Source organism: Stegodyphus dumicola, chromosome 3 (genome assembly GCF_044657685.1).
Source record: "Stegodyphus dumicola isolate Sdum_Otavi_A_Nest chromosome 3, ASM4465768v1".
NCBI classification, from domain to species: Eukaryota; Metazoa; Arthropoda; class Arachnida; order Araneae; family Eresidae; genus Stegodyphus; species Stegodyphus dumicola.
This window is the reverse complement of record NC_140770.1, coordinates 244,069,219-244,084,363: the sequence shown is the minus strand read 5'-3', so window position 1 is coordinate 244,084,363 and position 15,145 is coordinate 244,069,219. Positions and strand designations below refer to the sequence as shown.

Below are 15,145 nucleotides of genomic sequence, written 5' to 3'. Positions count from 1 at the left end.
GGATCTTTCACCAAATCAATTTTTATTTCGAAGGTATATTAAATAATGTTTCTGTGTATCTTTTGATACCAAGATTAAGTGAGCTCTGTGGTCGTATTACAGCTGCTTTTGTAACCACCAACAGTGAAATCTTCCAGCAAGCGTGGGCAAAATTTGAGAAGCGTTTGAATATGTGTCGTGTCATAAGAGTATCTCACATCAAATATTTTTAATTGTATGATTATATTTTTAATTCGTTTCAAGAAATATTTTCACCTTACTTTATAAAATATAGTGTTTTTATACTTCATGAATCATTTTAAGAACCCGTAAGATGCTGAAAAAATAGATAATTTACCTGGATACTGGTGAGAAAAATAAAAGTAAATTTTACTTATTAGAAATATAGCTATTTTTCATCATCAGTAAAAATCATGACGGTGCTTCATCTTGATTCATTGTTCTCAGATTATGCCATTCCACACTCAAACCTATAGTACTTCTTACATTTGCGTTTCGCTTTATTAATGCAGTGAAATATCGGATCAGGAAATTAATTCATTTCTGAAGACTGTTTGTCATTTGAAATGTTCCAAACCGAAACCGTTTTTCTCTCGTAGGAATTAACATAACACTGATTATTCTATTCCTAAACCACAGATGAGTGCTTATTCAAACTTTACAACAATCCATCGCGAAAATTTTGTAACACAAAATCTATGTAATTCACTGAGTCTAAAACAAAAAGGTTTATCATAATTCCAAACGGATTAAATTGACAAAATTTTATTCGACATTACCGTACCTGAACATTATTGCCCAAAATATCATAAAAGTACATACTTTCCCATCTATCTTGACAATTATGCCCTTCCTCGACCATTTTTTACTCTTCTGACACGAATCAATCGCTTAACTAAAATATCTACTACAATTTTATTTGTAACTTCTGATAGATGAAATTTCGTATGAAAGTGACATTCACAAGTTATAAACATTTCCATGTAGTTACCTGCTACAGCAACTACTTCTGCTGAAGACGAGGAATGACAAACTATTTAGTATATCATGACTACTTTACGTGGTGATGTACAGGTTGTGGTCTTGTTACAGTGATATTGTAAAAAAGGAGAGATCCTCTGATGAAGTAGGCTGTGAAGCCGCACCAAAAAGTAACATTTGAAGAATGCAGTGAGATTTCTTGAGTCGCATGGAATTATTCGGATGCCAAAATTAAAAAAAAAAATATGAGTGTTAACAGTCCTACTTAGGTGAAAATGGGCCTCATTTCTTCACAGAATTTTCCACGTCCAAGCATCGTTTCCATCCTGGAAAGAAATGTCAGTGCAAATGCTATCAGTTTATCATAATTCCTACATTAATCGTTTCTTTTCTGGGTAGAAGTAAAGAACTTCGTGGAAGACTTGCTGTACCGCTGAATCATTCAAATTCAATTGTCGCGCCATTCCCCGGGCACTGCAACTACAGGCAATGGTCTCATGAGTGCCGTTCAATGATTCCAAACGTGACATCAGTAGCTATACGTTCTGATACCAGTTTCCGCTCTGTACGAAAGCGAACTGCTAAGGATACTGTTTCTTCAAACTTCTGAGTCATGAATTGGTAGAGGGTTCTTAAAACTTCTAATCTCATGAAGGGCGCCGGTTGCGTTAGATTGATGAAAATGAAACAACTTTACAAATAACGCGGTCTGAAGTAGAGTGAGACGCATGTGGAACTCAATTACATTCTGAATGTCCTTGAGTGTTTTTCCATTATCTTTGTAAGCAAAATTACTGTCGCTGTTGTTGTTTACATAACCGAGCATTTGTAGTTTTGAATTTTACCTTCGTTCATGCAAATATTCAGTTAGAACTGCTCGGCAATTTCTCCTGCCGGCAACTATTGGAGATAAAAATTTTCACGGAATCCTTTTTTTCTTCGCCATTAGTTCCCATGGCAGATCTGGTGGCATTCAAAGTAGTAGATCGAACTACAGATGCTTTGAGCAGTGTCAGTTTAAAAAAAAAGAACCTGTATAACCGAAGTACAATTTTAAAGGAATAAAACTGGAAGTAGCAGAATATTGATGCTCAACAAAGTGTCGCATGGCGAGCTATATTTTTTGATTGTAACGACATGGGAGTCCTTCCACTTTACCTCACCCAGGCACGTGGCTTAGCATACAAATATTTAGTGGCGCAGACTTTATTCATTCTTATCTCTTTTGTTTTCAACAGTAGTCGCGCGCATAAGCTCAATCCATATCTCTGTGTCTGTAAAATTGTAAGCACCGTATTTAAAACAAATTCATAGCAGAAATGCATTTGCAGGCCACGTAAAGTTGCTTCGGGAGCCGAATACATCAGACGGACTGCCAATTTGAGATCACTCGTCTAACACAGTATAAAGTGCACATGGTATTGCAGCTGCTTTATTAGTGTGGTAGTATTGAATGAAACTTTGCATCTTATACCTTTTGAACAAATTTCAAGAAACATAAATTTCATCTTTTTTTTCCTTCCTCTTTCTATGAAGATACATTTTTCACATGTCTTGTGTTGCTGTTTCTGAAGTGTTCTATTTCTTTCTTGTTGAACTTATTTTTATGCGCCTCTAATAACTTTTCCATGTCTTCATTTTTTACCACTCGCAACAGGAGGCGAATACTCGAGCCGAAGCAAACGGAACCGTTCGTAACGTTTTCTGTTTAGATAATTTGTTTGCTATCAGAGGCATTGGTGATCTAAGTTTCTACTGTACTGTTTATTAAAAAAGTCTTTAGGGAAAACTTGATATTTTAGCTCGTATCTTTAGTTTTTATTGTATAATAATTTAATTTAAAATCACAGGTTACTTTTTTTTTTTTTTTTTTTTTTTTTTGTGTGTGTGTGTGTGTTCACTATATAACTCTGCTTTCATCATGATCACATTAACCAAAGCCTCTACCAGAAATCATATTAACTGCATCGGTATCAATAGAGTACTATGAAAACTTTCATTTGATTCGGCCTTTGATACGTTTTTATTCAACAAACATATTTTGAAATATGCTTTCGACAAATACTTCTACAATTTTTCTTTCCCGTCAGATTTGCAAAACGTTGTTGTTAATACATAAGCCGTAGAATTTTTGGTTGGTCGAAGCTTATTTTTTATGTTATCGGATTAACTTGTTGTTGGAATAAGAGTAAATTCAGGATCTATAGTATGTTAGCTCTGCTTTTTAGTTTTCTCGTAAGTACCCGTGTTTTGAATATGGTAGATGAAAAGTAAATATTTTTGAGTTTTGATTTTTCAATATTTGAGAGAAAGTATAAATTCTTTCACGAAGATCGAAAACTCGTAAACCATTTATGATAAAATTTTATGTTTTAAAATGCCAATATTAAATTTTTGACAACGTACTTTATTTTGCATAGTTAAAGGACTAAAAGAAAATTTTCGCTGAAATATACTGCGTTCCTTTTATGAAATTTAAATCTTCAGAGTACTTCTTCATATAAAACAAAATAGTTATTTTAAGTAAGTTTTTCATTTATTCAGAAATCTTTTTCAAGTGCTTCTGTTTAATATAAGTTTCATTTTTGTGTTAGAGCTAGAAAACATTTTTTTTTTTTAAATTTTCACTGCTGGAGAATTAGAGTAACAAACGATGTACAGCATTTGCGTTGCTTATGTTAAAACGACACACTACTTTTAGGTGACATATGCTAGTACATTATATTCAGGTTTCAAATTCGAGAGCAATAATATCCTGCATAATACATATCATAATATTCTTTTAATTATCCTTAATATATATATACGCGTACATTCTATAGAACGTATAGTGTCTATACGTATAGTCTATACATATGTCTATACGTACGTTTATAAGTACACGTCTATACATATAGTCTATGCAACGTATAGTGTCTATACGCAGCGTATAGTATGTAGTAAATGATAACAGAGATTTGTACTTGGTAATAACAGAGATAGAGGAATTTAGAGCCTCTATATCTCTGTTACTAACAAATGGCCATCTCCATTCCAGTCCTATTATACGCTAAACAGGGAAAACGTTTTACTTTTTTTTCCGTTTCCAAAACTTTATCCACTCCTATATTATTTGCCCAAAGATTTTTTCATACATTTTATACACTGAAAAATAAATTCATTAACATCTTTTTATTTTGAAATTTAATAGCTTTCCCTTCACATTTTTAAGCCATATACTATCAGGTTTTTTCCAAATAAATATATTTTAAAATGTTTTTCTAATTTACTTTTCTATTTTCATACTTGTTTAAATTATTTATCTTTACGAAATTAATGTTCATTCGACTTCCAATTTGAACACCACATTTTGATTTTTGAAACTTAAAATTATTGCAACTCCATTCAGTTCTAGCATTGTATTTTATGTTTCTTTTTCTGTAGCTTCACAACTGCAACTAAAATCTATTCTGAGACAATTCTCAAGAGTTACACCTTTGGATTAAACCACATGTTTCTGGCAACTATGTACACTATTTTCCCCTTCAAATTTCACTTTTCTTTTCAAATTAATTTATTTAAATTGAATATTTCATTGTCATTTTTCTCAGTTTCCAACGTATTATATTTAAGGCATATAACTTTCCTTTCAAAACAGTTGCCTTTTATTTATAAAATTTTTTAGCTGTTCTGCTTTTTCATTTGTTTAAAATTTACGTAATATTTATTTAACACAGTGCTGTTAAGTTTTATTTGCTTAGCACATTGCTCTTGATTTTTTCCCCGGAGCAAAAGTTTTTTTATGTTTATATATATAAAATACATTTCTTTAGATTTATTTGCCAAAACATTTATTAAATTACTTATTAATTTTGCAAATTGCTGACAGATTACTTTTGATTTAACAATTTTTTCCGGTTTTTAACTCAAGATTTTTTTGATCATGTTAGAGCAAATTATATCTTGATGGCTAATAAATTTCACGTTTTTTAGAAATTTACTTTGTTGCAGATATAAAACACTTTAATTATCTTAATTTTAACTCAGCTTTCTTTATTGGCATTTTCTATAACTTTTAAGTATATTCATTTTGAAAAATGGATATATTTCAATTTGATATATAAAGTGATATTCCAAACATGTATCTATTTGAAATTGACAGAGAGTGAATTATGAAAGTAATTTGTCCAAATTAAGTTTGGAATATCCATAATCATTACTCCATCCATTACTTATTTTTGAATTAAGTTTTATAACGTAACAAATATTCATTATTATAAATTGCATTTTAATAATTTTTCATACTATTACTGAAATCATAGTATTATTGCTATTATTATATTTCTATTTTTTTTATTTTACACAAAACTGGAAGACCCTACAGCTTTCTGCAGATACAAACATATCCACCAGTTTGTGCAAATCCACATTAACTAATTGATGTAATAATTCACAAGTGTTTAAGCGAGTGATCTGGTAGTAACATACAAAGGAACCCTTTCCTTATAAATGCAAGTGGCCTTTTTTAACTGCTTTAACTATTCCATTATATTAAAAAAGATTTAAACCTTATTCCATTACATATAAAAATCTTAATAAAAATTATGTATGAAATACCTAATATTTTTTATGAGGTGGGAGCCTTTAAAATTTATCTTGACATATTCAAATTTTGCATAAAATCATTCCTCAGTTTTTAACATTATTTACCATATTTTGTACAAATTTTTTAATCTTATTTCATTTACTTTATATGTTCTTATCATTCTCAAAATAACTGCAAAATTCATAGAACTAATTCAAATTTTTAAACTAACACAAATTTTTAATTATTACCATAGTATTTGTTAATAACCTTCCCTAAATAAAATAATTTTAAAATCTTAAAATTGGTTACTTGCTTTATAATATCATATTATTAAAATTCAAATTTCTGATACCGTAAAATTTTAATCTCATATTCTCATAAAATATTGTAACATTTCTAAAATCTAATTTAGTAAGGAAAACATCATTACATATTTAATTCAGAATTATAATAATTAATTAATATATTGCTAACTTCATATTAATTAAAAAATTAAAATATGCATTATTGGCAAAATAATGAAATTAAGCGTAATCACGAAATTTATCAACGCAAAATCTTTTAAAGAAAATATTAAATTATTAAGCTTTATTTCTATCAACGATAATTTTTTATGCTTTTAAATTTTGCTTTAAATTTGTTTTTTTATTTCTGAATTGTGTATCACGAGCGTAAATATAATTTCAAGAAATTATATTGAAAGAAAATAATTATCGATCTGTATTATAGGCAAACATCATCTGTTAACCTTAAATCAAAATATCGAAGTGGATGGATACCGCTTTGAACAAGCAGTTGAAAGCACTTTTATGTAAACAGCCGATATCTTACGACTTTGAAATCGATACTAATGTTAGATATCTAGCAGCATTTGTAAAGTCGTTTAAAATTTTTTCGATTCCAGGAAAGTGAAGAAATCCGCCGTTAAACGATTCGAACTCTGGACCTCTCGAATACGCTTAGAGAGTGCTTTGAGTTACACCACAAAAACAGGCCGAAAGAAGGGACAAATCTCCCCGTATACTCCCCTTTTTAAAAGGCGATTGGGGGTTAGGTTACCCAGTCGTTAAATTATAATGGTGACGAATTATACACCATTCCATTGACGGAAGACGCGAGCACTGTAAGCGAATTATACACCACCACCTTTTATATTGAGCGCCTGTTGTAGTGATAATATTTTTTTTTACTATCAAGAAACTGAAGAAATCCTCAGTTTACTTCGCCAGTCATTTGCTAAATTACGATAATATTTATAACATAAGTATCGGAATACAGTATAACTTCAAAATAATAAATACGATGACGACATATCCTTAAATTGCAAGAATGATATTTCGTACATTTCGTAATCTTCCTTAATTGGGAACAAATACAGTTAATAATTTTGAATAAAAATTAGGTATATTAAACGATTTGATTTCTCACATGATACCCAGGTCGATTCAGCTCCCGGATACCAAAATCTAAATTTCTTATTTGCCTTTTGGATGACCATGCCTTTCTTTCTACACTGGTCATCACGAATAAAGGATAATAACAATATCCAAGCCTGTCGTCTCAGCTTCATTGAACATGACAACAGCACAGTTGTAACGGTCCCCACTGGATGTTGGTGCAAGTGAGGCACAGGTCATTGATTTTTTTCGCATGCAGTCTAACCTCGTTAAGCTTTCGTGCAGCAGTAGAACGGCTAATTCGAATTTCCTGTCTGAAGGTACCCAATTCCCATGTAGTCCCTTCACGGTTTCTTGTAGCCAACAACGACAGAAAATGGTCTTCTGATGCAGTTGTTGCTCTTGCTGGCCCTTGACCAAGCTGTCTATCAACTGATTAGTGCTTAAAAGTTACTGATTAGTGCAAACTCCTGCTATATGACACAGACTATTGAGATATATTCAAGAGTCTTGTGCGAACTCCATTTGAGTTTGAGCTCTCTCTATTCTACAGTTATTCACTACTTTTGTCTTTCACTTAAATGATGCCTTTGGGCCATAACTACTGAATACTATTCACTCCCAGAAACCACATTCACTTTAAACCATAGTGAATGTGATTTCCGATATCGTTTTATTGCTATTATACATAGCATCATATTATCTGATACAGTTTTATTGCTACAGACCGAAATTCCAACATACGTCGATTGCGCACCACATTGTCAGTTACCGAAATTGCAAATTTCCGGCGCTAACGTACGCGCGGAGTGCAATTTTGTGTTCAATTGTATTTAGTTAACATAAATAATTTAAGTATTGGGCATTGGTTGCAACATTAATCATATTTTTTCTCATTATACTTTAATTTTGATGATCAGTGTATTTAGCTGTAACATCACAGTATGCACCTATTATTTACAAAATAATACAATTTCAGTTCTATTTAACTAGCAGTTACTATTATAGAAATTATGAATGAGATTATTTTATGTATTAAATTATGTAATGAATTACCAAGACTCACCTGTAAGAAAGTTTGGCGGCACTCTTTTCAGAACCTCCGAATCCAGTATACAACTGTTCTGTCACTGATCAAATGGATCGCTCTATAAAAATCCTTTGCAACGCATCTACTGAAGACAGTGCAGGACTTATGGAGTACTTCTACATTGAAATCACATCGAGCGGGGAACTTCTGCAGAACTTCAGCTCCGATATTCCTGAGTTCACAGTAAAAGGACTAAACCCGGGAACGACGTATTCAGCTTTCATTTATGTCAGCAATGACGCCGGTAGGAGCAAACCTGTGATCATTGAAGTCCAAACAAATGTTTCACAAAATATCTCGACAGTTGAAGGTAAATATTACTAGAAAGAAATATTTTATGCATGCATGTATCTATACGCTTTTTTTTCTGAAAAATGCGCAACATATTTCTTCTGCTGTAGTGTGTTCTTAAACAGGTATGTTTATATTTTCCGTGGTGATGTAATGATATTAGTAAAAGCAATTGGGCTCAAGTGAAACTGTTAAATGTTATATTATGGGTAAAGTTATGCTGCATATGTAATATAATAATCATCTTCGCTTGCTAGAATATATCCAGACAGCTATATAAAAAGAAGTTTCAAAAGCTATATAGAATATTGTAGTATTTCCCACATTCAACGTCTTCTAACATTTTATCTTTTATATGCTTGTAAATAATTAGACATGTTAAACAAACAGTACCTCTAACGTACCCCTTCAAACCCTATGACCCTCCATTCCCCTCTCCAGTACACCCGCAATATATTTTACTACTTTATTTTTATACCATATTTTTAATAAACAGCAAATAATCAAGTTAAAAAAATATAATCACTAAGTTGTTACTTGTCAGAGAATGATAATCTTTTAGCATGCTAAAGAACATTTCATTGAAAGCATATGGAATTCAGTTGTTCATCTCACTTCGCTTTGGAACGTATTCTTTAAACAACCCTGGACTCTCTTTAAGAGGGTTATTATATGCTCTTTGATATAATTTTTCAATTGAAGATCATTTTCTGATAAAAAAGATGTAAAATGTCTCAAATGTATTTTTTTAGTGCATAGTTTCCCCAAATTTAACATTTTGATAATGGTATTAATTCTTTCATCCAATTTGGAAACCGTTAAGGAACTAACTGTTCTGTAAATTGAATTTATTTATTTAATTAGATTAAATTGGGTTTATTTAGTTTTGATAAAATACATTAGATATCTATGCTTGCCTTTGAAGACACTTATCATTTTGAAATTTGAAGATTAATTGAAATGAGTAGTCTTCAAAAATGTGCATGGTGTAGACGCCAAATCGAAGCTTATTATCCGAGGTAGTTTCAGTTCAGTTCGAAGATCTATTGATAAACGCATATAGCTTGTATAAGAGTTTAACGATGCACATGACTGTGTTATTAATGTGACTTATTTTATGCAGGGAAGCATGTATTCTACCTACAGTTTCCAGCCTTTTAAGAAAAATAAAATGTAATATTTTTTTTAGAATATAAGATTATTTTTTTTCAAATTACCCTCTAAAAACCATACCTGTCTTATAAATACTACCAAGAATTTAAACAATATGCTATTATAACTCATTTCTACGCAACTTTCATGCTATGAGGAAGCACATTTATTTACAAGAAATGTTTACCAATCTTGAAATTTCCAGACTGGTTTGAGAGAACTACTACTTATTCCGTACGTTCAAAATGAATGATGTCAGTTAAAATAGCTGTTAAACTCCCATACATGATCCAAAAAAAAAAAAATATTACTCCTGAAATTTTTATTTCCAAAAGAAAACTTTTTGGAAAATTTGAAAGCATTTTAAAATTTTGTAAAGACATAAAAGCAGAGCTGCGCCATCAAGTACACATGCATGTTTTCAACCTTCAGTTAGCATCAGGTTTGCAGCTAACTTTTTAATATTGTATATTTCTGAATAAGCAAATCGTTTGTAATTATTGTGCGTTTATGAAATTTTGATCCAATTCAAAATATGCTAATTGATGTTTTGTTAAAATTATTGCTCCAATATTTTATAAAATTTGCAACTTTAAAATAAAATAATAAAGCTGTTTGCGCTTTTTTAAGGCGTCTGAAACAAAAATCGCAACTTTTCACTATCTTCGGTACGTTAATTCAACTGGATATATGTAACTGTTATAACAGATTATTATTGTTTCCGTCATTTACTTTGCCACATATATGCTAAACATTTAATTCATGATCAGGGTATTGATAGTTACAGTCGAAAAATATTAAATGCATTTTATGGTAGGGTAAAGTGTAATAAGTAGATAAGGTGAAGTAGTGTGTAGGTAAGTGTACAAAGTGTAGTAGGTAGGGTAAAGTTGCATACGCTACATATTTCACAAAATTTCAGTATCTATATTTAATAAAGATCTATAGTTGATAATATATACCTGGACATAGAAAACTGCCTGACGCCACGGTTGAATGAAATTCGTGATAATAACCTCTTTAAGGACAGATGTCCGTCTCACTAACAGAGACTATCACCGAGATCACTTGCGAAAGTATCTCAGTCTAAATCTCCCACAAATGTAAAGACTACTTGTGGAAGTTTCTCAACTAAATCTTGTTGCTGTTGCGACTTATTTCACATGTCTGACAGTAATATCAGAACAAGTCCACAAAAGCATCGTGGCAAAGAATGTAAGATTGCGCCTGTCGTTGACAGCAGATTTGAGCACCATACAAATGACACTTCGACTTTGTTCAGTTCCACCCCAATTTTGAAGATGAGTAATCCAGAGGCGGCTCCGAAGAACTCCCACACCTCTTTTCTTACCACCAACATCTCTAAAGGTCTTTCGGCTGTCCGCTAATTTAGAATGCCAAGATGCCGTACAGACACTATACATTTACGACCGTCCATGTTTCTTCCGAGATTCGAACCCGGGCCTTTCAGCACGGCAATCAGCGTCGCTGACCACTATCTGGAATGGGCGGCGCCAAATCTTGCGACTGAGGGACGACGACATGCTGGCTTAATGCTTTAATTCTGTGACAACAGGAATTTTTGGTTTAAATACCATGTATTCCTTTTTCGGCAGGAGAACAATTTATCAAAGGTAATATCTGTGTCTCTGCACTCTCTCTTTCCACCTCCAAGATTTTTCACAATGGCGTCAACGGTGTTGTGGCTGTAGTTGATGACTATATACTCTCATGTTACGCGAGACGAAATCATTTATTCTTGGACCGACCACTTCGTCTGTGGGCTCTGATCATCTAGGAAATATGCTTATGCTATGTGACATTATCAAAGATAATATCTTTATACCTCCACTCTCTCTCTACTTTCAAGATTTTCGCAATGGTGTTAACGATGTTGTGGCTGTAGTTGATGACTAGATAACCTCTTATACGCTCGACGAAATCGTTCATTGTTGGAATGACCACTTGGTCTGTGGACTCTGATCATCTAGGAAATATGCTTATGTTATACGAAATTATCAAAGATAATATCTTTGTGTCTCCACTCTCTTTCTCTACTTCCAAGAATTTTACAGTTGTATCAACGATGTTGTGGCTGTAGTTGATGACTACATACTCTCATGTACGCGGGGCAAAATGATTTGTTGTTAGAATGACAACTTCGTCATTGAACTTTGATCATCTAGGAAATATACTTAAGAAATGTTTCAGTTTCCTTCTTTTCCAGTCAATAAAATATGGTATATGTTATGTGATTTTTTTCATCGAGTTCTAAATGAAACCTATGTATATAAATTAAACTCATACGTGGATAGAAGCATGTAAATATAGGTTTTTCACATGCCTATTCATTTATTATTTTTAAATTTTCATCTTGAGAATCGACCATCTGGAATGTGAAAAATTGCAATTTGAAATTCTAAAAAACCGCAAATAATGCTGCATCGCAAATATCTTTATAGTTCACCAAAAAATTCGTAAAATGGTTGTTAGATCTATAGACGCGGGACTGTATAAGAAACTTTCTGGAAAAAAAAAATATTCTTGTCAGAAATGCAAGCGAATTCTCAGAAATATAATACAAGTATGCTAACACATAATCTTTCTATGATTGGTTGCTGTCTTTTCTAATTTACGCGAAAGGTAACTGCCGACTTAATGTTAATAATTGTTTCCCAACGTAGTAAAATGTTGCAACTGTGTACGCGAAATCAATTGCTGAACGCAAATGTTGAGGCTAGAAAACTTTCTTATTGCGCCTTGCGTCGCTGCATGTAATAAGGCTATAACATAATCTCTAATGTTTATATTCGAGAATTTTTATAAACACCTGCCAAAAAAATAAAATTTGTTTCTCCTGAAAAACTTTGAAGTATTTAAACAAAAGAAAGGAAAATTTGGAAATCCACTTAAAATGTTATATTTTAAAGAGAATTTTAAACTTCTGTCCTTTATTTTTTACTTCTTATAACGCATCACATTTCATCTTTTGTTTGGTGTATGTAGGTTTTTCAGCAAGTAAACTAAATTCATATACAAATACAAAAAGTTGTTTCATACTCAATACTTTCGACTTGTTGAGTAAAAATGAGTTTACAGACAAGAACAGTCATATTTCACGTTCCCTTTTGTTGCTGTAACAGGTTATCAAAAAGAAAGTCTCTATTTGTACAGTATTGTGTTGGCAAAAAAATTCATAACAGTCTCTGTTTTCAAGGTGAATGTGTATAAACAACATGGACAGAATTAAAAAAATCATTATTAATTTATAAAATAACAGTTGTAATGTAAAAACAGTACCTTGCAGGGATTTCAGAAAATTTCATAGCAAATATTATTGTTATAGGTGCAGAAAAATAATAATTTATGACATTAAGAATTTTAGGGAGCCCTTTACATTGGTTTAAAACAGGGAAAGGCAATAGAAAGGATAATATAGATGCATTTGCATAATATGCAGTTCATAAACGACCTTTAAATGCAATGATAAATTAAAAATTTTCTATAAATTAAGTAGATAATGTTTGGAACAAAAAGAAGATTGAAAGTGCAGGAAATTACGAAAAAAATTACTTTACGCGAGTCCAACGGATCTAATTGCCTAATATGTGTGAGAAAAGTTTCCTAAAGAGAAGATGGTATGTTTTAATATGGAAGCGAATTCAGAAAACAAATATTTTTAGTAAATATTCTGGTAACACTTTCTTGGTTTCGAATTTAAACTGGGAGCATTATATAACTTTACATTACATCAATGTATTTAAGAATAACTTAATTTAAAGAAGAAACGGATTACTTATATATGCCTTAGATATGGATTGATGCATTTGATTTTAGCCGTCAATACGATATCAAGAACATTCAATAAATACAGCTTTGATTATGAATGTAAACATCAACTATTTCAGGCAGAACAAATGAACCATTTTAACCACGTATTCTGTAAAATTCTTTACCAATATTTTACTAGTATTACGAGTTAAACATTCCATGATAATCCAATAATATGAGAAAACTCTAAATCTTAGCCAACATTGCTCTTAATTCTATGTCTATGACGGTCTCGTGGTCATACTTCTCTTCACTTACTACAGATACTGAAAGAGGGCATTCACGTGAATTGATTAAACGCGCCTCCGGCTCACAAAGATAATACAATCGTAAAAGTGCATGCCTCATCCTGATTCATATCTCAGTCTACCGATCCGGAATCAGCTTCGATTAACCACCACGCTGAGAGCCGGCAGCAATGTTTTAATAGCATCGATATAATAATTATTAAAAGATTATGTACATTGCGGAGTTTCATACGTATGAAATATTCTGTACTTATAAAATATTTTGGAAATATCATTTCTAATTGAAGTGCGATTAAAAATTAAAACTTTACTTTATATTTTATGATGCTACTTGAACTAATAGCCATTGTCAAAGACAAGTGTGGGATAATGACCAAAAAATGTTTTAAATAAAACTGGGAACTGTCAGAAAATACAGTATAGCTCTGGAATTTATAAAAAAAGCTGGGACACGGAAAATGCTATTTAATATAAAAGCTTGCTGAAAGAGCCTAAGAAATTTAAAAATAAAAAAGTAGGTCCAAAGTATTATGTCATCTAAGAACTGAAAAATGCGGCTCAAATTATTAATATATGGCTTGAACCGTGGGTATTTGTTGTATAGTTGCGAATAATGCGGTTTTCGCTGTTTTTCCATGCGTAATGTAAAAAAGAGAAAATGTCTTTTAGACACTCCAAAGAAGGAACCCCTTCCCTTAGACAGACAGCGCTGCAATATGTCGCCTTAATTTAAATATAGCTAATATATCTCGAGAAAGACAATTTCGCACAGCCTGAAATCCACTGCTACAGTATGAAAATCGAATTCATTTTTTAAAGTTATCTACAGAAGCTCCCTGGGCTGAAAACCGATATCTTGCACATGTTACTAGTATACATTTGCGAAAGGCACGCTGTTCCTGTGATCGCATTAGGTTGTTTTTTGTAATGAGTTAAGACAAACGCAATGAAGAGCTCTTGAGATGTTGTGCCACTTGTAAAGTCTGTGTAAAAAATCATTCCCGTTTTCGTATTTAGAGATTCAAACAAACTTTAGCAATTAAAGAGTACCTGCTGCTATTTTCACCATGTATGAAATTCATCTCGACAAAAAAATCGCGTCTTTTCAAAAATGGAAAAAAATCAAGCTATTCTATTTCATATTTATCTTCACTGACTCTGGCGCCATGTCTGCACTTTATACATGTTCTTGAAAGTTTGACTTCATCAGTTAAACCTGATTTAAAGATGCATTCAGGCACCAGGTTTATATGAATGACTACGAAAACATAATTCTGTATTTAAAAAAAATTAATTTCAATTCTTTTTTTTTTTTTTTTTGACAATGAAAGTTAATTTTTTACCACACGATGGTGGTGGTTCTTACTGTTAAAAAAATAGTGTAAAAACTCATTCACGTTTTTGATTTAAAATTATTGCCATTGAGTCAAAAATTTATAACATGCTGAAACTTTACGCATTTTAGTCTTTTAAATCAGTTACAACTTTTTTCCCTTTTCTTATGATATGTGACAGGTAATCATTTAGTTTGATAAATGATGCTACTAGAAAAACTGCAGTTAATAAAAGAATAAGCATGGAATTTGTT

General features: G+C 31.8%; 1 protein-coding gene across 1 annotated transcript in view; it reads left to right on the top strand.

Moving 5' to 3' along the window:
- LOC118181355 (kin of IRRE-like protein 3) overlaps nt 1–15,145 on the top strand; it is an 832,813-nt gene that overhangs the window by 762,879 nt on the left and 54,789 nt on the right. The window contains exon 8 of the mRNA XM_085813987.1: nt 8,043–8,345. Coding sequence (XP_085670113.1) covers nt 8,043–8,345 — 303 coding nt within the window. The remainder of the gene's footprint in view (nt 1–8,042; nt 8,346–15,145) is intronic.